General features: G+C 41.7%; 1 protein-coding gene across 7 annotated transcripts in view; it reads right to left on the reverse strand.

Moving 5' to 3' along the window:
- Positions 1-25571, reverse strand: part of PDE9A (phosphodiesterase 9A) — a 54737-nt gene continuing 29166 nt past the window's right edge. For 3 of the 7 annotated variants that reach the window (XM_054087034.1, XM_054086999.1, XM_054087025.1), the window contains 11 exons: positions 22086-22167; positions 19692-19766; positions 16492-16578; positions 13300-13404; positions 12160-12242; positions 11000-11156; positions 9697-9810; positions 8922-9026; positions 7347-7475; positions 7062-7157; positions 4-5442 (listed from right to left, as the gene is read on the reverse strand). In XM_054087034.1, coding sequence (XP_053943009.1) covers positions 5392-5442; positions 7062-7157; positions 7347-7475; positions 8922-9026; positions 9697-9810; positions 11000-11156; positions 12160-12242; positions 13300-13404; positions 16492-16578; positions 19692-19766; positions 22086-22167 — 1084 coding nt within the window. In that variant the 3' untranslated portion in view covers positions 4-5391. Of the gene's footprint in view, positions 5443-7061; positions 7158-7346; positions 7476-8921; positions 9027-9696; positions 9811-10999; positions 11157-12159; positions 12243-13299; positions 13405-16491; positions 16579-19691; positions 19767-22085; positions 22168-25571 lie in introns of all 7 variants that reach the window. The other 4 variants (XM_054087017.1, XM_054087008.1, XM_054086986.1 and 1 more) reach the window with 3 other exon arrangements.

Genomic DNA, 25571 nt, shown 5'->3' on the forward strand with positions numbered 1-25571 from the left:
CTGGGGTGTGCTTGATTCCAGAGCAATCTCTTGGAAGGTAATTTTTCTTTTTTGACATAAGGAGTCAAAGCAGCAGCTGGCTCGCCCTGCACAAGAGCTGTCCTTTCATGTACATCCTCCCTGCAGGCTAGGGTTGAGTGCTGCTTGTCACTAACAGGAATGTTGCTGTGATAGTCCACCTTGTCACAGGGAAGTCAAGGAGATAATAGTGTGGTAAGGAGGTAATCATGGGGAGGTTTTACCTTAGTGGGTAGGGTAGGTAATTTACCCCACTGTGTCTGCTCTCTCACAGAAACCTTCACAACAAAACAGAATGATATGCTAGGAGGACAAGAATCGTACGTGTTTATTGTGCTTTTAATACTGCAAATCACACAGAAAGTTAAGACTTGCTCTTCAGATGTTTCCAGATAGAAGAGACAGTTTGCAGTAAAAGCCCACTGTTTAAATAGGAAAAGTGAATACTGTTTGACAGGGCTTCTCCTGATAGCCTCATACTCCACACTAGGACTCTGTTTCACTCTTGTGTGGAACAGATGCTGTTATTGCTGCTCAGAGGCAGCATTGAGATTAACAATTTCCATGTACAGATACTTCTTCGGCATTGTATAACCTATGTATTTAACACATACTAAATTTTGATCGCAAATTGGCTGCTGTGGTGTATTCACATTTTTAAAAAGCTGTTTCCTTCCCAAGAAACGCAGTTCTAGTATAGCCTTAGTTTGATCCAATTATGAAAGCTATACTAAAAAATGAAGTGAGTATGGGGCTACAGGATCCCTAGTTTAAGAAAAAAAAGTAAGTTCCAGGGCTCATCATTAGTTTTCCAGGATAAATGATGTGAAATCATTATAACCTATTTCACGTTCATCTTTGATTGCAAGTATAGGAGTAGCAATGTAAGGCTGGGATGCATGTGGCACTGTCATGATGCTGTAAAGATGTGTGCAACAGACCACAGAAAGTTCTTTGTAAGGCACCTGCTGAAATAACACTAAGATATAATATTCGCTCTTATTCATTGGATTAAGGAGAGAAAAGATTAAATCCCACTTGAGACATCTGCTTGGCTGCCTCAGAAAACTTCATTTTCATACTAAGTATAGCTTTTGAAATGTCACCCTGAAAATGTGTGACATCTTAATCGGCTGATTGCCAAGATTCTCAAATCCATTAATTTGCTCATGAATCACAGTGTCAAATATTATGGAAAAAGCACAAGAAACTAGAATTATAAAAGAATGCAGTGCATGGTTAAACATCTGTTGGGAGGACTGTGTATTAGAAATCTAATATCACAAAGGTAAATGAGCTTAAAAAGTGCTGTGGTATTCCCATTTATACCAATAGCTGGTTGTGATCATGTGTGGTCTTTCTTACAGCTTTCTATGAACAGCAGCCTGTATGTTGCCTGTTCTTCAACAAGCCACATACCTGCTACTAGACAGTCACTAGAGTGGCCCTGAGGTAGGGTTGCATTCCTTTCTCCACAGTTCTGGTGTAGATCCAATAAAGTAAATGGGATTTCATAAATGTTTTCTGGTATCTGTCTCCAATAAACAGTTTTCAGGTTGCTTTTTAAAATGATGGAGCCAAAACAAGCACCAAAGGCTATCCATTCTCAAACTCCATTGCACTTCAAACAGAGAAAGCTGAGGAGCCTGCACTATGCAATTACCTACTGTACGCCAGGGCCCATGACTAGGCTTGTGGGAGTTAAGCACATGTATAAATGCTCATTGGATTAGATTTTATGGTTAGAGAAAATCCTTCCAGCTGAAGCAAAACTTCCTATCAAGATCTAACTCCTGCTTAAGGAAACTGTTTTAGTAGAAGGAGGGTGCAGTCAAGTTCCTACAGCAGGTTTTATCATCTAGTGTGACTAGTTCAGTGCAGGACTTGGCATATCAAGCAATTATTTACAGCTTCTGTGCAGCACATCTGTCCTGGGAGCTGATTTAAGACAGAAATCCTTTTGAATGGAGAAGGTAAATTTGATTTACTAGTGAAAAAGAATTGAAGAATTCCACAGCAGAGCAATCTGGGTCACAATGTACTTTGGATTATAAGATTTAGTACAGAAAAAAGGCTCAAACCACATAATTTAGATCCAACTTTGAAGTATTAAAAGTTTGAGGTTAATAAAAACTAGGGTTTAGTTCATCCATTCATGAAGATGCCTGCGTAGCTTCAAGCTGATCCTGTTCTTGGATCTTCCAATCTCCCTCAGCGTCCCCCAAGACTGTTCAAATCCAGGGATAAGACCCTTTTCCAGTTTGCAGCAGAAAGCCCAAAATCGCACACACAAAAAGCTCTTCAAAGGAGAAGGCAGCTTGGGCAGAAAGATGCACCAGCAGAGAGAACTAACTGTGAGTCTGTCCTGAGCCCCTGGAAATGTGCCAGCAGGAATGGAGTAGAAGAATAGATGTTTTAAGTACCTTATTGATGTCCCTGAGAGATTGAAGGGTAGCTGAAATAATACCGCTTTGTGCAAAAGAAAGAAAGAGACCAAATGTGGAAAATTGCACTGAGAGAGGAACAAGAGTTACACTCGGAATTAATGTGCAGAAACAACAGGAGAATAAATCTGAATTTCCAGAGCAGGAGGTTTGTTGTTCAGTGGTGAGCTTGGTGTTAGACACCTGCCAGAGAGGCTGAGATTGCTGAGGTGTTTCCTGGATCATGGGGGGAAAGATTGGCCCCCAGGTGCTCATCTCTTTTTGAAAAACAAGCTAAGACAACATATGCGGCTTTGGACTTTGCAGATGCATGGCACAAGTGTTACTCTTATTGTTAACACACCTATCAAAGCTGATGGGGCAGCCTTGGGGACTGAGCAAGGAGGACTGGGACAGCATGCATGAGGCTTTGCTGGCTGCATGCCTATGGCTGTTGAAGGGTGAATACCAGCATGCGAAACACTAGTCTTGGCAGCTGTGTCATGACAGGAGCTGATTCTGTCTGCTGGAACTCCCAGAGAGAGCAATCTGTCCCTGGTGGGAGAGAACAGGTGTAGGTGAGCAGCAAAGCCAAGGCTCTTCTCTCATGGGCACAAAGAAGAAAGATATCTATCAGCCTTCCCTTTGGCAAGGCAGTGCACAGGAGTCCATTTGGATGACTATGACTCTGAGCTTGGCTCCCAACATTTACAAAGTCATCAAGGGAATTGAAGCTCTTTCAGTATTGCAGTTACTATGCAAGCACACCACAAAAAAATGTTTCTAAATCATAAAATCATAGAACCATAGAATGGCTTGAGTTGGAAGGGACATTAAACGTCCTGTAATTCCAACCCCGCTGCCATGGGCAGGAACACCTCCCACTAGATCAGGCTGCACAAGACCCCATCCAACCTTGCCTTGAACACCTCCAGGGATGGGGCATCCACAGCTTCCCTGGGCAACCTGTGCCAGTGCCTCACCACTCTCATGGTGAAATTCCTCCTTATGTCTAGCCTAAATCTATCCCACTCCAATTTATAGTCATTCCCCCCAGTCCTATCACTACAAGCCTTTGTAGAAAATCCCTCCCCACCTTTCTTGTAGGCCCCCTTCAGGTACTGGAAGGTCGCTATAAGCACTCCTTGGAGCCTTCTCTTCTCTAGGCTGAACAAGCCCAACTTTCTCACCGTGTCCTGGTATAGGAGGTGTTCCAACCCTCTGATCATCTTTGCAGCCCTACTCTGGACCCGTTCCAACAGTTCCATATCCTCCTGTTGTTGGGGATTCCAGAACTGGACACAATACTCCGGGTGAGGTCTCACAAGAGTGGAGTAGAGGGGGAGAATCCCCTTCCTTGGTCTGCTGGCCACACTTCTTTTGATGCAGCCCAGGATACAGTTGGCCTTCTGAGCTGTGAGTGCACATTATTGGCTTATGTCAAGCTTCTCATCAACCAGCATCCCCAAGTCCTTCTTTGCAGGGCTGCTCTCAAACTCTTCATCCCCCATTCCTGTGTTGAAACTATGGATTGCCCTAACCCAGGTGTTGGACCTTGCACCTGGCCTTGTTGAACCTCATGAGCTTCTCACAGGCCCACTTCTCCAGCTTATCCAGGTCCCTCTGGGTGACGTCCCGTCCTTCCCGTGGGTCAACTACACCACTCAGCTTGGTGTCATCTGCAAACTTGCTGAGGGTACGCTCTATCTCACTGTCTATATCATTGTTGAAGATATTAAACAGCACTGGTCCCAGTATGGACCCCTGAGGGACACCACTTGTCATGGATCTCCATCTGGACATCAGGTCATTGACCACTACTCTCTGAATACAACCATCCAACCAGTTTCTTGTCCACCAAACAATCCACCCATCAAATCCATATCTCTCCAATTTAGAGAGAAGGATGTCATGGGCAACCATGTCAAAGGCTCCTCTTAAGGAGAACCAATCCCCCCCTCTCCTTTACAGCCCTTTACCTTTCATTCATTATGAAAGCATTTGTCTTCAGAAACAGACAGGTCTCATGTGAATGTAAAAGAAAGCAAGTATGAGTCCCACTTCTGTAGAAGAATATATTATTTAGCAGATAAGTTTCAAAGTAAAAAAAAAAAATCTGTACATCTTTGAAGGTTTTTCTTGTTGCTGCTTTTTGCATCCACAAGGATAAAAATATGCTTGCACAGTGGTTTCAGCTTTGTGCTCCCTTCTTTGCTTGTGCTGAAGGATTCCATGACATCGAGCTGCACCAAGCCACAAAGCAAACCTGCAAGCTCGCTCATTAAGGTTTCTTCTGATTTCTTCTAATGTAGAAAACAACAAAAAAGAATCTTGCATCCACTATGCTGGGCTTCTGAATGTACTGTAAACACTATAAAATTCAGAGAATAATACAGAGAAAGGTGTCATGGGGCCTACTAGGCAAATGAAAATATATGCCTGACCCCTGTCAGAATATAAGCATCTGTTAGGCTATGCTGTAATTAGCATACTGCTGTACACATATGTATAGTATCTTGACTAAAACAACTTTTCCTTTTGGTTTTGGATGCCAGTGGATCATTTTCCAGAAAAGGATCCTTGGTTAACTCCACTTTGTCTCTACAGAATGTGGTCAATGTGGTCATCAAAAAGGCAAATCTACAGAACATCTGAGCCGTTCTGCAACCTGTGAAATGTTTGCAGGGGAAGTCCTGTTCTGCTGCGGTGGGCATGATGGAGTAAGAAGAGCCCTTGGTGCCCGATGGCAGCAGCATCTGTGCAAGTAGGCTGCAGGCTGTAGACAAGATGCCTGGGCAGGCAGACAGGCAGGGCATCCATGCCTGCCACCTCTCTGCATACATGGTCCCACTTGGATTTTGACATAGCCACCGCGTCTGTTTGGCAAACACAGCTGTTCTCAAAACCGGAATAACTTTGGGGTTATGTTTTGTTGAAAGATGATTTCGTCTCACTTTTCAGCACTGCTGGTGGTCAAACTTTCACTTTTCTTTTTCTGCAACTGAAATGAAGAGCAAAGCAGGATTAGTATCCCTGACTCACACAGTACTGTTTTCCACCACTGGAAAATATTCATATATTCATCTCTGCACAAGGCACATTCAATGTTTCTTGGGAAATAACAGGCAGCAGTTTGGTATATCACAGGCACCTTTTCATCCAAACAGCTCCGGATGTACGTCCTGAATAAACAGCACTCTCTTTCTTATCATCTGCAATGCTGGGCTCTCAGATTATTAACTAACTCCTCTTATTTCAGGATATTTCTGAATCCAGGCATTTTCCTAAGACCTCTTATGCCTATGCACCATAATTAAAGCTTCATCAATTTGTATAAAATTTTTGTTTTGATAGCTTCTGTAGAACAGAAGTAAAATCTCAGCTTAACTGGAGAGATGAATAGGACTCAGAAAGTCTGGCAATTACATTTGAGTCCTTCTCTCCTCCTTTGGGAAATACTCCATTCTCTACTGAAGAATGCCTAAAAGACTTCTCCTTTATAACTTAATGCCCTAAAAGCATGTGCTCTTTGATTAACCAGCCATAGCATTTGTGCTGCTGAAGGGCTTTTCCTCCAAAGTACTTGGGAGGAAGTGGGACTACACCAGAAAGCTACTAATCCTCTCATCCAGCCCGGGGTGATAAGTGAATGAACCGTCATTTCCCACGTATCAAACAGTATCAGCACAACTACCGCTCCAGCACGATTTTCAAATTATTTTAATGACAGAGTGACTGATAGTATCCTAAGGGATAAATTTGTTCATGTCAAGAGAACCCTACACTGCAATGCCATTTGGGCTGGTTTTGTCATCTGCATTAGCAGAGAAAAGAAGCACTCAAAGAGGTGTGCAAGGATGCTGTGCAGACCCAGCACCGTGGGCTGCAGGGTGCTGAGGAAGCCAGGAAAGCATGTTGGCTGCTGCACTGCTGGCACACGGAACCTCCTTCTAGGGCCTGGCCTCGCTCTCTGCCCTGCCAGGCAATGCAGAGAAAGCAAACACTGTTAAACGTATATCCTACCTCCCCTAAGCCTTACATGTCAAAATGAGAAATGCTCTGTAAATAGAGGTCCCTTCTCAGCCTGGGCCACAAAATGGCTTCATTAAGTGTGTTTAATCCTACTGAGTGCCGCATAATGAGAATAATTCCTCACAAAATTTCAGGCACATCCTCGAGGATAGACATGTCAGTAGAAGTTTCTTTCCAGAAAAGAAATTTACGTGCTGGGGCAGTGCCTTGAACTGCCCAGGCCCAGGTCATTTTGCTGCAGTCTAGCCCAGGCTAACTCCTTCCCAGGGGAAGGTAGCTCCTTCCAGGAAGAGTTGTTTGCCAGCACGCTCCCCTCAGGCAGTTATCTTTGGGTTTTGTCTCAAAGTCCCTCTGTTGCAAGTATCCCTGCGGCTGTGCTTTTGTGATGCCTGGTCGAGCCTGTAAGGGCATGCTCTTGAGCACCCTCAGTGCTCATGGTACACGTCTTTCTCCAGACATGTATAATGAATGTAGTTTTAATCATTGTAATTATGCCATAAGTATTCCCACTCTTTTGGAATTAAGCTGCTATTAAACAACTTATTAAATCAAAATGTTCGCTTTATCAAAGAGATATTTAAAGCTTACCTCTTTCATAGCATCATCTATCTGTTTTAATTCCTCATAGCGGTCTCTGGATTCCCAAAGGGGCTGGAGCATCACCTCCTCCACTTCTGGGAATAGCTGGGTGAAAACAAGAGAGAGAACATCAACATTTCCTTTTGTATTCATTAACTTGTGCATGCTAGGAATAGGGTGAAAGACAGGGCGTGAACTGTACTTTCCCATTTCCCTGGCTAATTAAACACCTGTCAGAGCAAACACCCAAGCTCTGCACGCTCCCACTTCTGCTTCTGGACTTGATTGTGTTACCTTTGTTACTGTTTCAAACATGGGGATGAGAACAAACTTCAGGAAGCCAATCTGTGCTGTTGGCTTGGTCACTTTATCGCGGTCCATGAATGGTGCCACTGGAAGTCCCTCAGATTTTTCTCGGTCACTCTGGAACAAAATCAGAGTTAAAAAATATTAATCTTGGCTAGAAGCCTGTGAGGAAAGTGATGTACCAAGCAGATCGCTAGCTAAGGAGCAGTAGCCTTCAGATACAGATCTCAGTTGTGTCTGAAGATAGCACAAAATAGCAATAAGCTTCCTTCAGGCCAATGTGTTCTGCTTTGATGATGGCAAGCATCTGAATAAAGACAACTCTGTTCGGTTAATTCTGCACAGCACTGGCATGAAAGTGTTCACCTCCAGGCACATAGGACAACGAGGCCACCTTGTTCCTTTTGCAAACCCATGTGACTTGCTAGGTAAAATGCTTCTGAGCACCCAGAAAGGTGGAAATGGGTGGAATGGGGAAGGAATAGGTTTTTGATTTCCTCATCATTTTCCAGAGAGTGATTATTTTCAAGTATTTAACCAGAAATTACATAACCTACTTTACCAATGATTAGTTCTGGCTAGCCAGGTCAATGCAGAATAGCTTCACTGACTGCAAGGAGTTTACCAAGCTACCTACTTGACCATGTAACTCACTGTTTCTATGTATGTTCATGAGCAAGGAGGTCACAGACTGTTTATGCAAAAAACATACCTCATAGGAGACTTTATCTCTCAATTATCAGGTCTTTTGCACATAATGCTTTTGCTATAGGGCCAGAACAGTAAGGCATACAGATATCATAGTTTTGAATAAAAAGCTATAGATGCAGTAAGCTAGAAATATTTCTGACATATTATCTGGGATGCCTGTCTCTTGTGAGAAGCCTTCCTTGGCATGCACCTTATCAAAGTATAGACAAAAACACACAAGAAAGCACTGGCATGTCCTCCTCCTCAGAGCACTGCAGTTGTGTGTTGCTTGAGCTCTCAGTGCTGCAGCACATACACATGGCTTGGGAATCCAGATGCTGGAGGCAGCTGAAGGTTCTCTTCTGAGGATCATTAAAAAAGTCAGAACCTAGTTCAGCTGGAAAACCCATGAGGAGGAATTGTTTGCGGAGCTTAAAGTCTGACTTTGCACATTTCAGAAAGACTTCCGCTTTCTCTCTAGGGGAACGTTCACATGCAGTGAGAATTACCCAAACTAGTTCCTGTGTGGTATTTGATATAATTTACTTGACAACTTTCTGTTGCCACTGCTTTTGCCCTTTTGGCTCAAAAGTCATCTACACATCAAATGAACTTGCAACGCAGCTGCTTTACAGATAATAAGCTTCAGTCTGCTAGCATAAGGATTTCTAGTTTTCTATTGTCTTTCATCCGTAAGTTACAATCAGTTGCATTCATTTGCTTCTCTTGCTGATGTCCTTCTCCAATTTTCTGTAAAAGAAGCCTTTCCATCTTAGAGCTAGACTGGGGTGTTAGAGAGCAGAACACATGTAGCTGAGGTGGGATTCAAGAAGAGCAACAACATGTGCAAGTGCCTCTCTCCCTTGTTCTTACCTGCATAAAATATTCCTCTAGTAAGCAATCTACCCAAGGCTCTGCTACTTCCATCGGGCGGACTTCGTTGGAGATGTCACAGCATTTTATCAGTACCATCTTCAGCTGAAAGACGATAATACTTTAATACTACTGTCCTATTGCCAGCCTCTTTTCCCACTATCCAGAACCTCCTTCTTTACAATGCAATAGGGGGTAATGTTTTCAAACCAAAAGAAAAACTTTATGGTTAAATCAGAGGTAATAAATGATCTGGATTCTTTTCCACTCTCCCAGTTACCCTGTATAAATCATATATCCCCTCTCTGCCTCAGTTTCTCTGTCTGTAGCACTGGAATGCATCACAGTGGGAAAAGCATTTTTCTACTGCATGAAGAGATTCATCCTCAAATGAGAAGTTGCTTGTGGAGCACTCAGAAGCAGCTGGGGAGAGGCTTCCCTGAACATCAAAGACTACTGGATTAGGAAGTAGAGGAGATTAGATTTTTACTCTTGTGGAAACTTTTTGCCCCACAGTGATGGACAACAAGAATTTGTATCCTGACTGAGTAAAGATGTTTTTATTTCTTGATGTGACTCTAGGATTTCTAAAGCTGGAAAAATCTAGTTTAAATAGAGCACTTCCAAATTTTAATTATTTTTTCTGAGGCAGAATATGAAAGAAGGATTAATTTTTGATAGAGTATATTAAATCTTGCCTTTTAAAGAAATAAATGTTAATCTACAAGCTTTCACACTATGCACAGAAAAATAACAATCTAGAAGACATCCTTACACAGGTCATGTGTTCTTCATTTGAGTAATCAAAGTTTTCCATTTTTTCCTTGAAAGAGTCCAGTATTTCTGCATGTCTCGCCATGTCTGTAGCCAGGATTAACGTAATTATCCCCTAGCAAGGAAAACATGTTCACATATTAACTTGACATTCCTTACAAAGTCTACTATTGCAGAGTGAAACAGAGTCCTTCTTATGCACACAAAGCCTCAGATGCATTACATTGTTAACACTGTAAAGGGAAGTTTCTGTCTTGAAACTGCCAAGCAAATTGGAAGAGGGTTATAAGGAATTCACAGTATATAAAGATCATGTCTGGGTTGGTCTGTAACTGTGGTGCAATATTGCAGAGGCATTGAGGTTTTCCCTTTCTGCGTGACTAATCTTGGAAAAACAAAGTGCACAACAAGATGTTAAAAGCCACACTCAGTTTGCCAAGATCCACTTTCGGCTTCTTGGAAAATGCTATAGGTTTTGCTGCTGACTCTTAGTGGCCCTAGGAAGAAACAAAGATCAGTAGATGTGGATGTCCTCTGCACTTATCCTCCCCAGATTAAGGGCTTCGAAATACCCAGATGCAGCCAATATGTTAGGAGCTCTGTATTCTCCTGCTGGGCAGCATTTATGATGGGAAAACTCACTGTTCATTTTAGGTTGTGGGTTTTCATACAGATCTATCCATTTGGGGCCTGTGCCCACTTTCCATGTACTGGCAGAATCAGTAACTCCAATCAGACCAATGTCTGAGCCCTTGCATTGGTCTGCTTTATTTATTTGGTGCGGAAGGAAAGTGTAACATGAAAACTAAGACTTAATTTTCACCCCTAGCACTCTAATGGGAATTGTAGCATTGTTCACTGTCTCAGAGACAACTGTGATGACTCCCAGTCCACCAGAGCCTCTTCCAACAGTACAAGTGCTCTGCTGTTGCAAATCTTTTCCCACTTTGAAGCCCCTCTTAAAATCAATACATTGTTCTCTTAAAGCATAAACTTCTGCCATAAGAGTTTAATCCTTTCCCAGACAGAGCTAATTGGCTTCTTCGATAATATAAATATCTACCCCTGAAAAGTCATGGGCTTTAATAGTCAGGATGTATTCATTATTTCTCAGCAAGACATTCCAGGGAGCTCTGCTGTGGAAATTTTCCAAGAATTCCTCTTGGATCCTTCCAGTGTGAGGGGCTTTTTTAGTCCTGCTCTCTAGAGAGAATGAGTTATTCGCATTGTACAGCAGGGAAGTCTGTGCTTCCTTTCATCTTCAGGCACAGTTTGTATTACACAGATGGAAGCAGCATTTATACCTGTCTTATCTGTTTGAATTGGTCCTGGTTGACGTTGGAGAAAATGTTGTATTCTGGTTGTGAAATGATCTGGAAAGCCACAGCACAGTGGTGGTTCTCCAGTGGGGAGATGTCATTGTAGCGTACTGCAAGCTCAGTTCGTGCATTTATCTGATAGCTGATATGAAAAAAAAACAATGAGAACTCCTGCAGACACACACCAGCTGCTCTAAACCATGCTGTTTACTCTTATTTACATTCTTTCCAATACTTATTCAATCAGCTGCATTTTGTTTTTTGATTGTTAATACTAAATCAAATTTTTAGAGAAGATAGATATTACTTTAACATCATCTCAGGCATTATTCCCCTATGCGTTTTTGAAAAAAAATTACCAAGTCTCTGTGGCTTAAAACAACATAGAACAAACACAGAAAGAACTGTCTAGGCTTCATTCAACCCCCACTAATGCTGACAGTGATTCTCACTGACCCCAGTCAGAATTAGGTTCCCCTCTTATTTAATGAATGGCTACAAATAAATTTGATTCTTTCTCTCTTTTTTTAACGCAAACATTCAGGCATACAAAATTGTCCATGCGTCAACAATTCTAATTTCCTCACACCATGTCCCATTCCTGCAGGAGTTCAAGGCCAGGTTGGATGAGGCTTTGAGCAACCTGACAGAGTGGAAGGTGTCCCTGCCTGTGGCATGGCGGTTAGAACTAGACGGTCTTTAAGGTCTCTATCAACCCAAACCATAGGATTCTATGATCCCATGAATGTGCACTTCATGATTTATAATTATGAAATAATGTGTAGGTTAATCCTTTGCATTTTAGTGTCATTATTCCATTTCAGTCAATGAAGCTGTAATCATTTATGCCCTCTCCCGCCGCTGCAAGACATTTTACTTCGATTTTACAGGAGCAGGGGAAGGCATTGGAACAGAAATCTGAAAAACATTTTCCTTACAGAGCCAAGGACAGCTGGCAACCCCAACCCAGACCTGAGATTTCTGCATGATTTCTGCCTTGGCCCGTTTGTGAGTGAACAGCGGAGCCTTAGGGAAAGATCACAGCCAGCTCAAGCTGTGAGAAGGAAAATCCGATTTACTGAAAATGCCAGCCGGTATTACCTTCCCAATAAATTTTAAGGAAAAGAAGTAAGAGACAGACTCACGTGTTATTATAGCCTGGATGATCCAAGTCATGGCATACTGCTGCAGTCATGAGAATCAAAATGTCAATTTGGGAAAATTTCTCCTGAAAAATAAAAAACATTAATGTAGTATTGCAATTCTGCTTCTTCTATCCCCATAAATGAAAAGAATTTAAAAAAATCCACCCACAGTTACTTCTTAGTGAAATGCAAATCTGAGCAAAATGAAGTATTTTTCCATAGATCAATTTACTTCAGTCAAGAAAGAGAATTTTGCCTTCTCTTCTAGCAAAAATGACTCAGAATTGTCTTTGTTGCATTAACTAACAGCATCTCAGAGGAGACAATTTGCTTGAAACTTACTGTTACTGCAGAGATCATATAAAAGCACTGAGATATTAGCAAAGTGTTTTACAAATCATTTGAGCATCCTGATTATTTAAGGGAGGGCTGTAAGATGGTTTAGCTGCCATTGCATTCTGCATTAACTAAAGTTATGGAAAGAGTGAGAAAAATTTAGTGTTGCATTCCCACAGCTTCTTAACAGGCTGAACTTCCATTAAATCAAATTTTTCTTCATACTCTCTCTGGCAAGAAAACAGACTTAGGCAAGTAACTGAGATGTTAAAGCATGGAGAAGAAAGGAGATTTTTAACTGAATAAATTCTGGTTTGTACAGAAATTAAATTAATACATAAACACAGGTTATCCAGTCAAAGAAAACACATTATGCCTATGGTTTTGGACAAAGCACGGGTTGAATGAGGATCTTACGTACAGAACACGCAAGGCATTATTTGCAGTATCTCATATTTGGATAAAACCTTTTGTGGAATGTATTGTGTCACGGATGAACACCACATCCACAGAGCATAATCCAGTAGGCATTTGGATCCAATTCACAGATGTTTCATGATGTCACTGTTTAGCTGCTTGGGGTTTGGTATGGGATGGCTGAGCAGACAGCCAGAGGTGGAAACACAACATATCTCCTCCTCTCCCCAGGGACTGAGCAAGTGCATCTACCACAAACCTTATCACTGGTGAACAAGCTGGTGGCCCATTTTGGAAGAAAGGTGGCACAGGTGTTGTTGTGCTCACTGGACAAATGTGTGCTCCATCATGGAATTAAGAGTGATGCCATCAAAGTGGGGGGCATACCTGGAGGCTGCAGAGCGAGATCATGCTGTACATCATCTGTGTCACACAGAAGCAGTGCCGGAAATTATGAAAGGGGTTGTTTCTGTAATTGTCATGAATACACAGCTGCAGAGAGAGAGAATGAAGCATTCAGAAACAGGAGAGCTCTTTCTTTATAAAACCATAATTACATATGCTTCCATGTCTGCCTGAAAGCACAATACATCCCTGTAGGAGTCTTATGGAGCCCGGCATTATTTTCTGCTTGGGCAGAGTGACAGCACAAGGGTTCTCCACCCTTTACCTTCCTGGGAGAAGGTGAGAGATTATTGTCTTTCAAAATTTGTAAGCAGGTAAAGCTCATAGTAACTTCTCTGTCATACCAGCTAGCATCCTGTAAAATGGGTAAACATGCCAGCACAGCTGCAAGGGCATCTCAGTTTTGAGACAGGAGTCTGCTCTCATCCTGTATTTGTATTTCAAACCATGCAGTTGTTAGGTGGTAACTTTGGGGCGTCTAAAGAACCCAAAGTGCACTACTGTTCCTTTCTCTTTCTGAATGCAAACTGCAGCTTCGAAATTTTCAAGTCTGAAAAGTACTTGTTATTTGCTAGGAGGTGGCACTTAGGGATGTGTTGTTTAGCAAAGTGAAGATGTGAATACAAATATACTAGCACACTTGTGTGGATTTCCTGTGCTAGGCAACATGGGAGATGTTTAGCCGTACAAGCACATGGGACTGATTTTGGGGTGTTGTAACTTTCTACAGATCCTGGCTATGCGCCCTCATTACAAATGCAAGCTAAAGCTCGTCTTTCCGTGTCCCCTCACCAGTGCCAGTCAGGCTAGCTGTGTGAAGCTCACACAGTTGGGTTAACACATGCCACAGTCATTCTTCCAATGCACTGGATAGCCTTTGGTACCCTGTCCTGCAGAAAACAGCCAAGCAGCAGCAGCACTGCTGGGCTCCTCCTGCCAAATCCTCCATAGCCTGGACTCCAGGGAGCCCTTATGCATCAATTACTGAGCCTGAATTAATAACACGGACAGAATTCATGTCCCCTTCTCCAGATAAATGGTGTATTTGCTTCAAGATTCCTCAAGCCCCATCAGAATCCCAGGATCGGACTTCTAGGAAGCCTCAAAGCTCCGAATGAGGTCATGAGAACCATGGGTTTTCAATGCTTATTCAATGTTTGAGGGCTTCTTTGCAAAAGTTGTTCAGATGCTTCTGCAGTAAGAACTTTACAAATATATTACTCTATTTTAAAACTAATAGCTAATGGCACAACATGGTTAACAGTCAAGCTAACGGGTGGTGGGTGGTATCTCACAGCCTCCACACAGACATTGCAATTGTGCTCAGGCACTGTACAATACTGCACAGATGTAATGTGCACATTCAGCAGTGGATCCCAGAGCATCCCATGGGACTCCTGATGCAGAGTACTGAAGGTCTGGAGTGACTGGGTTGTATTAGTCACCCTTTCCTCCTCTTTCTGGAACATTTCTGTAGCCAGTGGATGTGGAAGAAAAAAAAGCAAGCATACGCATTTTCTCACCCACGTAAGCTTAAACTGGTGCCCATACTGTACCTGGGGAAGCATCATAGTTTGAAGCAGAGTCCTTCTGGGTTTTTAAAATCATCTTTCTTTCTGTGAAGCTAGCACTTAAAAAAGGAAATTTCACCCGGTCTAACCTTTGTAGGAAATACCTAATAAATTCCCTCATGGTTCAGAACAAGGCTGTCTTAAATGCTAATGGTAACAAATAACTTGGAGATACAAGCTGAAAGGAAGCTGCCTGCAGTGATGTGTGTGGGTGGCATGTTGATGTGTGTTGACTTATCACCTTGTTTCCCATGTTTTCAGGCTGTGAGACAGGAGGAGGAAATTTTCTTTTTTATCTACTCTGTGCTAGCCTTGATTGTACTGGGTTTCATTTCACCCCTTCTGTTCAGCTGCTTTCTAAGGTCAACAACATTGAGCTTTTCATCTGCCTTCTTTGAGGAGAGATTTCCTAGGTCTTGATAATGTTTTGTTTCATCTGTTTTAATGTAATTATACTATTTTTCCAAAAAGCCTTAAACAGTGCTAGGTATAAAATTCAGGTGATTTATGTCTTCTGTGGTGACATGGTAACATCCATTTGATCCCTTATTCCATTCTTCAGTCAGCCTTAATGCCTTATTAGCTTCAGCCTGCAGCAGCACACCAAGCGGTGATGGTCACTGCCCTGTGTACATGACATTCGTGCTTTTTGCTCTTGCAGTAGTTTGTGATACAACAGGTCCAGTGTTTTGCTTTGTGTTTTTTAGCAAATTCTGAATTTGTGGAGTTTGTTTGGACCTTTCTGAGAGTCTACATGAATCATGTAAAACAGTTCCCTCTATTCTGTGCATACTCTTCAGGTAATTAGAAAAGATTAATGAAATAGAAATCTTTGCCACAGAATTAATATGAAACATATGTATAATGCACTTCAAATCACAATTTTTTCATTATTGTTTCAATTGATTTGGCAGGTAGACATGTCAATTTTGCTAAATACAGTTCTTTGGAATATCTCTAGATCCTTTCTAAACAATGGGAAAAATACTAACTGTTCCACAGTTCTCTACGAACATGATGGGTTTTTCTGAGAAAGCCAATATACTCTTCAGCTTTTTTAGCAAATGCTCCCTTAAATCTGAAAACTTACTGATTTTTAAATATTCCAGTGTTTCTTCTTTAGACATCTTAGTGTTGATATAATCTCATCTTTATCACGTCTTGTATCTCTGCAACATTCACAACATTAATTACTAAGCTAAAGAAAGTTGTTTAGTTTCTCAGCAACTCCTTTTCCTTCCTGCCTTGCTCTTTTACTCCCTGTGATTGAGCATATCTAATGATTATTGTACATACTGTCTATTTTGGGCCATATTTGAAGACACTCAATGTGTCTCCATTTGCATTAGGTACCAAGTACATTCACCAGAAACGAACTGCTTTCAAAAATAAAAAGCTCAGCAGACAAATGTAAAACAGTTTAAAAAAATCATCTGTTACTACAAGAATGCAAACATTTGCTGGAGTGCTTAAATTTGTATAGACTTGAGTGCTTTCAATGGGATTAGTCATGTAAATCAAGCTAATCCCATGACTAAATGTTTTGCTTATTGATTTTTTTAATTTGAAAAATTGTGACTTTGTAGGAATTTGTAATACTTACCAACCACCTCTTTAACGTGATAGGATTGATGTTGAAGTCTTTTACCAACCCAAGATCATGGTACATATGTTCCAAACAGCTCAGCATCTGCAACCAAGGACACAGAGGTTATTGACTCTGTAAATATCACTTCACTTGAAGATACATTGTAGAGCAAATTTCCTCCTTCAAAACATTGGATGATTGCAGACCCCCCTTGCTAAGATGAAAGAAAGATGTTCAAAGATTGCATGATTAAAGAAAGTGCAAGAGGGGACACAGAGAGGTTCTGAAAGCTTTTTGAAGTAGAAAGATTGCTGTTGACTTCACAGGTTTTGTGCAGGGCTTTGATTCACACCAGCTCTCTTTACTAATTGTGATTCATGCGTATCATAGCAATTCCATCTCAAAAAAAGCAAGTCCATTTTTCTAATTCAGCTGGGATATGTCCCAATGTTCAATGAAATCAGTGGGAGTTTTTCCACTGACTCCAAAGGCTCCAGCTGTACAGCAGTGGATCAGGCTTTAACTGTTTAGAAAATGAGAGCAGAAAATAAAAGGTCCCTAAAGAAATGATTGTTCTAGATATGTGTCAATATCTCCTTTATGACTTCTCATGAGTTCTTAAATCCACCGTCTTAACTCAAATTTCTTGATTAACAGAAGATCTCCTGTTATAACACTACAAAATTGCAGCAGATTTGTAACTATCCATTCCTATAAAACGTACTGTGAATCCCAATGTGTGAAACGCAAAGGCAAGCTGGTCTTCAGAGGTGTCTGCTCTGAGGTAAGAAGGGGATGCAGATAGTTTAGCACTACTACTCCCAGTTTATCTTCCAAGTTTGAAAACATTGTGAAAGAAAAGTATAAATAATCTGGTGTGTTTGGGCACTTAACAACTGACACCAGTCAGAAGTAAAAAGACTTCAAGGGGTTTAGGAGTTTATGTATCTGCATTCCCATTTCTGAAGGCAAAATCCACAGGGGATTAAATGTAGCCATTATATTAGCAGATGTACTTTTTAGACTATAGACTAATCCAGGGGGTTTACCATACTGAGAATAATGTCACAAATATGGCCTCGGAGACATTTTAAGTTAGATTTCTGTCATTTAGGCTCTTAAAAACTCACAGAAAAATTATTTCATCTAACAAAACATTGTGTTTGTCTAGGGAATATACATAGTTCATGCACTAACAAAGAGGCTGGGTTTGAGTCATCCGAACAGGAAGAAAAAGATTTTCCCACAAGACTTGAGGGACAATGTCACAAGCTGTATTGTGCTCAGATCATATAGACAGCATTTTGCTGTAGGCCAGCTTCTCTTGTTCCTAGTCTCTGAGGTGCAATATATGTTTTGTAATAGTTTCAGAAAAGGGTTTCCGAGACAATAAACTTGATGCGGGAGGGCTGAATTACCCTCAGAAATGCCCATGCCCCTCCAACTGTTGCCAAGAGAGCTTTGGGTGAGTGGCAGGGTGACTCTGGGTGCCAAAGCTCCTGCCTCTGACCACATGGGAATCTCAGTTGCCATTTTTATCTTTCTTGGCCAACGGCAAAATCTTGAATATTGGACTCTTCTAAGGCTTGAAAGTGAGTGGACATCTGAGAAAGAGGACACAAGCTTGCTGCATAGCTCTGACTACTGAGATGCTGCAGAACACATTATTAATTTTCTTACAGAAGACTATGCTTTCTAACCTGCCTGCCCCACACTGGGCATGTGGGCAAAATGGTCATTGCTAAACAAGCATGGACAAAACCAAAATAGTCTTTGTAAACATGAACCAGAGCCAAATGCATGAAATAAACCAAAATGGTGCTCGGCTTGCCAGAGCTTGTGTGGTACCTTATTTCTGAGAAACACTTCTCCTTGCAGGGCACGTCTAATCTCCGCACTCTCTTGTTAGCCTCATTCATGCCACCATAGAGTGTTCCTGGACACTCTGTCTGAGTTACTGTGCTAAGATACTATGCCTCAGCACGCAAGAATCCATGGATAATGGTTTTTGTTTCTCCTTATTCTTTCTTAATAGTCAGAACAACAATGAGCCAACAGTGTTATGGTCCACCTGGCAGGTCGTAATTCCGTCTTGCTGTAAAGACCTGACAGGCATTCAAAAGCTGGGAATGAGCCATTTTGCCTGAGCAGTTGTATAGCCATAGTACAGAGAAAATGGGTTGGAGAGGGAGCAGTAACTGCAAAGCAGCAACCTCAGCTTGGCACAAACCACACAAGGCAAAGTCTGCCAACCTCTGCAAACAGAAGATGGACCTAAAGCCCCTAGAGAGTCCTCCTGTTATGCTACCAGCCAGATGAAATACCCTGAAGGCAATATGCTCTTCCTGTGGGAGCAATCTGGAGTATTTTTCTCTGTCGTGTTGATCTGCAGGTGCTGAGCCAGAATGACTCTTGTATGCATAACATCATATTGAGAAGGTAATTAAGGTAATTACTGCTTGGAGCGCTGCTAGAAGAACATAGTCCTTGCCTTGGGAACAAAGTAACCCTAAAAGCCCAGTTTAGTCCTGCCCTCCCTTGCATTTTTCCCAGGTGTGATTTGCTAATATTTGCTAGTTTTACATTATATTACAAGATGGTCATTACAGAAACATCTTTCTCCTTCATGTTTCCACACAGGTTTATACTTGGGTTTTCCAGAACCTTCTGCAGAACAAGTGACAAAGAATAATACTAGTAGCAATAAGGAAAATAAGAAAATGAGGCAATAAAATACTAATAGGACATGCATGCAGCTTTGCAACCTCTTCAGAATGCATCACAGAAAAACTCTTGTCTAAAAGGTTATGAATCAATGCATGTGCCTCTGCCTGGCTTCACACAGCAGCACACAGCTTCATTGATTTTAGCGGAGTTATTGAAGATGCGCTTAAGCATACACTTTGGGATCGATTTGTTCAGATAAAATGGCATGAGAGAATTCATGTGACAGTAATTATAGTGTACTATGGGACATTATGAGGAAGAGATTAAAGAAAAAATAAAGAGGTATCAGGTTATGATAATCGTCATAATCTATCTGGCCTCTGTAGGGAAAAAGTATCATATTCTGGTGTGATAAGAAAATTAGGAAAGTAGAGAGAGTAAAGGGTAAAGGGTAGAAAAGCAAAAAAAAAACCTCCAGACCATCTCAAAGGATCTGGTGCTGTTGGCTCTCAGAAAGAGTGCTAATCCAGCTAACATGGCATTCTTACCTCATTGGGCTCCCACAGCCAGACATCAAAGGTTGGTTTCCGAAGAGCTTCTATGGTCTCCTGGGACAACATGTACTGCAGATGAAAATGCAGTTGGTGTAAGTGAGGGTCCCTTGCTCTGACATAGGACCTACCATCAACATGCCCCCAGGACTCCTGGGGTCCCATTCATGTGGGGTTTAGACGTATTTCCCAAGGACAGAGCAATTGATCTCTCCTTCTGCTCGCCCAGCTCTTCTTTCCCTCCCCATTGACTGCTCGTGGTCACGCCAGGATGCACATACCTGGCAGATGGCAAAATCCAAGGTAGTTCATTGCCTGACACAGCACTAGCTGTGGCCCCTGATCGGTGGAGATCCTTACAAAGCAGGGAGGTAGAGGGTTTGGTAGAAAAGGGAGGACAGTGTAGATGTTATAGATGGGGTTGTGGGTAGATCCAGCAAGGGAATGCAGGGGGCACAGGGCACAGATCCATCCCTGGCTGCACAGGTCCTGCTGCCTGCAGAGCATCAATGACATTCAGTGCAGCCAGTCATGGCTGGATGGTGTGGAGTGTCTACGCTTATAGTGTTAAAGTAGCTGGTGGGTATGATATATTTACTTTCAGATGATTTATGCTCTCATTTTGAGTATTTTTTCAACAACACCCACATTTTCAAGTTGATTGTCAGCCTGCAAGATTTGAGTGATTTGTTTATTGTTACGCTTAGAGGTTTAAAACAAAATCAAATTCATCAACCAGTTACAATTTGTATACAAAATGAAAAAAAGGAATGTGAGGTGTTAATAGACCAGGGGAGATCTGGATGCTAATGAATTGTATTTTTGAGACCTTATTGATCAGAGTCTTCCTTGGAAACAAAAAACTTTGTAGCTTTAATTGGCTCATTTACCATGGCTGTCTCTATCTAGTTTGGGCTTGCTGTATTGAGCAGGCGAATGACGTTTTCTAAGCCATCAAACAGTTGCTACTTAATCCAAAGAAGAATAACACTGAAGATTAATTTTCCTCCTTGAGAAGGCTATAATTTTTGCATTTGCATACATAATATACATTTAATATGAGATTCTGCAAGAAATATGTAAATTAGCAGTTCAGATTTGTTATTTGATAATAGTACTGTAATTTTATCTTCTTTCAGTGTAATCCTCTCTTCCTAGACTCACCGACATTCGACAAGTCCAGCACCAACAAATTTTGCGACTCTGTCAAACACAACCCAGACTCCTGCACCTAAAACTCTTATGAGATTTGGTCCAGAGGTAATACAGAAATACAGACTAGCAGTTTGTTCTGCAGTCAGTCAGTACAACACTTCATAGTACTTGTTATTTAAAGATCCTAATATCATAGCAGTATATCAAAGTTTGATCTGACATGTACACTTATCAAGGGAAAAACATCTGCTTTAGAACTGATAAGTTTTATGAAAATCTGTTAGTGTCTGGAGCACAAGTGTCTTGGGCAAAAGTTAATTAAAAGAAATGTAAGACTCATCATGTCTTCTTCAGAGACCTAGAGGTCACTTTTTCTAGGCAGAGCAAAATAAACAGCAGAACTTAGAATTCCTTGCTTTGTGAGGCCTGGAGACAATTATGCCAGGATGTGTGTCCGTATCATACAGCTGCATCACATGGGACCACACAAACTTCAGAGTGGCTGAGACAGCTTTGATGAGTGCAAGCAAATGCCCATTGTCAAATTATGATCTGCACACGTGTATTGTCAAGGTGTGAGCTGGGCAGTGAGCAGACATAGCCTAGTAGCTTTGGATAATTCCTGTGGGCAAAGACTGCCAGTGCTAGGACCATGGTTTCAGCCTTATCAGCACTGTGGATTTGTACTTGTACTTGCCCAGTAGAATTTTTTCTTCAAGCATTTCTGTTTTCCCTAGCAAATACACTAACTCATTTTCACGGAGACAATGAATCATTCCAGAGAGAATCCGGTACTGCATTTTCTCTTTGCTTCCCTAGGAGAAGCATCTCCCTAAACTACTTAAATACTTTTTAAATTAAAAAATAATCCATTAGGAGAAAACAGGAAGCACCACTATTTTCAATTAGAGAACAATATTATGGGCTGGTTTAGATTGTTGGCTGTAAGCATAGAGAATAAACAAATATAATTGGATAAAAGAGTGTTAAATGTTGACGAATGCAAAATGTTCATTAACATTTCAAACATTAATGAGCATTCAAGTATTAAAGCCTACTGAGGATCCAATTTTAAGTCACCACAGCTTTTTCCATGAGCTTCCAGGGATTTTGGATCAGGCCTGGGCTGAATTAACTAGGAAGCAGATGGATAGGCACTCGTGCATTGTAAACCAGCACTTATCAGCATGGCAAGCATGTGTCAGGATTCTGGGAAGAGCAAGAACGGCATGATACCTTTGGGTACGATGGTACATCCCGCCGGGGAGTCAGCCTCTTGTTTTCATCCAAAAAGCTGTACTTGCAGGGACAATTAGTCCTGAAATTAAATATTCAGCTCTTAATATTGTGGGAACAGAACGGCAGTGCCTCAAAAAATACCAGTAGTCCTCTGGTCTTTCAGTAGACATCTCTTGAAGAATTACCCCACTACTTAACCTCTTTTCTAATGTGGTGTTGCTCAAATCCTTTAAAGTTTTGATCCTCTTTAGGATTTTGTCCTCTTGTGCAATACCCCTGTTGTCCATTCTCCATTCATTTGAACTCAAACGAGGAGCATGTGTCTTCAGACAAGTATCCATGGATACCCAATAACTTCTATTTAAACCAAACAGGCTCCCTTCCAGCAAGCAGCTTTCTATCCACAGCAGGCATATGGTTGTCCAAGGACAGCAGAGCCTTGCCTGGGGCCATGTCAGTGAGTATGGACATTGGCCTGTGCTTATTGAGTAGTGTAGGCACCCATCGAGGCCATGGCTTATTACAGCCTTGCTCCAGGACTCATAAAAGCTTCAGTAAGACCATTCATTTTGACAGCATGACCATCCTTCCTGCTGCCCTTTAGGTGGTTCAGGTGGGGCAACAGCAGCAAGGCACCAAGGCTCAGCAGACACAACCTTCTTGGCTCCCTGGTCCTGTAACAAGGGAGCTGCTGCCAGCAATTACTGGGAATTAATACTTGTCTGGTTTTTAACACCCATTGCCAGTTACCTACTCTTCTTCTCTCTGCATGCAGAAGAGCCAAGATGATGCTATCCTGTCCAAGCAGAAGACCATGATGGCAGGAGGTACACAATGGCCTTACAGCCTCTGCAGAACATGTATATTGCTGCACCACAGTGCAGCACCTTACAGCCACAGGAGGCAAAATAAAACTGGGAGCTCTGTGGTGCCACCCATGGCAATAGTGATACTTTAATTCAACTTGTGTTTCCCAGGTAGCTGGTCACATGGACTTTAATAATTCTCATAATTTGTATCTATCCCTGTAGTCCTAAAGATTGGATTATCCTTTCTCAATTTTAAAGCTTCCTATCAAATGAAGCTAAAAGAAACCCCCCAAAGAAGCCAGCCAATGTTATAATAATGTTATATATATATAATAATATTATATATATAATAATGTTAGTATTACACTAACATTATATGTATTCTTTTTAAATTCTTTTAAAATTCTTTTTAACAATTTTACATGTTCTGTATTGCATCTCTTTGTAGTGCTTTTCTGTTGGGAATTGGTCTGGGTCTCTTTTCTCCTCTTAATACTGATGTCTGCTGTCATTTCTGATTGTGGTGTCTGAATCTGCGAAAGTTACATCATCTTATAGTTCATGGTGGTCAGCTGGCTTCAACCAGCTGCCTTTTCCTGCCCTGTTTAAGGAGATTCTCAGTTGGTGAAAAGCTGTCTTAGTCGTTTCTAAAGCTGCTTCCTCAAAACTCCACTGTGAGGGGTATTAGTATGAAAATAGTGAGACTGGGGCATTCTTTGCCCTAATTGGAACTGGCTGCCAGGGTTAACTGAGGGTCAGCCAATATCTGCAATTCTCAGCTGTGTAGTAAGACGTAGAAGTCTTCATCCTGCTGCACTGGGGAACACACCAGAGCCAGGATGCATCAGACCTTTACAAATGTAAAACTGTATCTGCAAATGATCATGATTTTAAATGACACGATAATGTTATTAGCATCTGCCAGCGGTAAGCACAAAAAGCAGACTAGCAAGAAAAGCAATTTGAGGGGATGAAAAAGGGGCTGCTTTACTCTTCTGCAGAAGAGAGATGCATAATTCCCCATGTGTGACGAGTTTTACAGACCTAGCTGTTCATCTGCTCTCTGTTGTTTGGTAACGTAACAGCAAATATAAGAAATTGTAACCATACAAGAATAAAGCTACATAAACTGTGATATTACTGGAGGGATAGATGCACTCACACATACTTATAGACTTTAATTAAATTTAGATGCTATCTCTAATTGCAACTGTAACACAGTATCTAGCAAATGACATTGCACAAGGGATGACAAGTCTAGATAGAAGCAAAACCATCTGCGTTTGTCCTGGGATGCCTCTGTCGTCTCCCCTCCCCTAGCATGCGCGTATCTCATACCAATGGGCAAGAGCTTGCTTGGCTGGTCTAGGGTGAAGCACCCCAGGCTGGGGTCACAATAGGCTAGTGGCATGGCTCCTGTGGAGCCGTGGTCACTAGGGAATAGGGAAACACAGCTCATTCCTTGGCAGCTCCCAGTGGGGCCTCTCTTAATGGCCATCTACCAAAGAGCATCCTTTCTCCACTGTTATAGCAAAAAGAGGAGATTGTAGCCACCCTTGGCTATACACTGAACCTGGCCACATCTAGATGGTGCTTTGAGACCCAAGCCCTTAGGTTATAGATAATCATGGGCTAGAATTTTGTGCAAGGAGGAAGAAGATCCAGCTCAAGGCAGTCAAGAAGAGCTGTGACAGGTAACTGCCACACCCATACAGCAAAAAGTGATGCTGAGACAAGTGAGGTAGGCTCCTGCTTCAGGTAAAGCAGCTATGCAGAGGAAGCTACCTTGGGGGTCAGTGCCCAGCACTACCTGCTGTTGAACACCACACCCATTTTTACCACAGCTTTCCAGCATCATGGTCGATGCTGATCTCTGGCTTTTGGCAGCTGTCATATCCCACCAGAAGCCCTAGGCAAAGACTGCACCTCAACCGGAACCAGCTGTGCTGAGCAGATGCAGCAGTCCCTATTCCTATTTTGCTTGTTAACAGATTGCTGTTCATACTACAAAAAACAGATTATAAGGTGACAAGGTCTTGGACAGGAATGAGTCATCCCAGTCTTGTACTTCCTGATATGTGATGGCAACTGGGTGAACACGAAGTTGCCATAACTTCTTTATCTGGTTTTAATTCCCTATCTGCTCGTGTATTACTGTATTTGTAAATGCAGCTCTCCTAACTTCCACAACAGTGGAGTAAAAGTAGAGATGCATGCATGGGCACTCACGTTATTCACATCACACCTGGCAAAATCAGCACATGTGTTTTTGCATTTGCTGCCAATCTGATTTTTCTAACAAGAATTCTTTACACACTAGAACAAGAAATGATGTAAGCCCCGGGGCAAACCGCGATCCACCCTACTGGTATAATTCTGGAGCTAATCGGAGGTTAATAATGTTACTATGCTAGTCTGACAGCTGAATTTGGCCTTAGACTTTAACAGGAACGTATTAACACCATGCCTCCTGACATGTCTGGGTAGAAAAAGCTGTAAAAGCAAGTCACTATAAAGCCTAATTCTTTTATCAAATCTCAATAGGAAATAGCTTTGATTAAAGGTTAGAGAATTTGACCCCAAATGAAGAAAGAGAGAGAGGCTGTCAAGATAGCAGTTACATTTGCTGAGAAAAATCCCCTTCACCCACACTTTGAGCAATGCGTTACATTGC

This window comes from Cuculus canorus, chromosome 1 (assembly GCF_017976375.1).
Source record: "Cuculus canorus isolate bCucCan1 chromosome 1, bCucCan1.pri, whole genome shotgun sequence".
Classification (NCBI taxonomy): domain Eukaryota; kingdom Metazoa; phylum Chordata; class Aves; order Cuculiformes; family Cuculidae; genus Cuculus; species Cuculus canorus.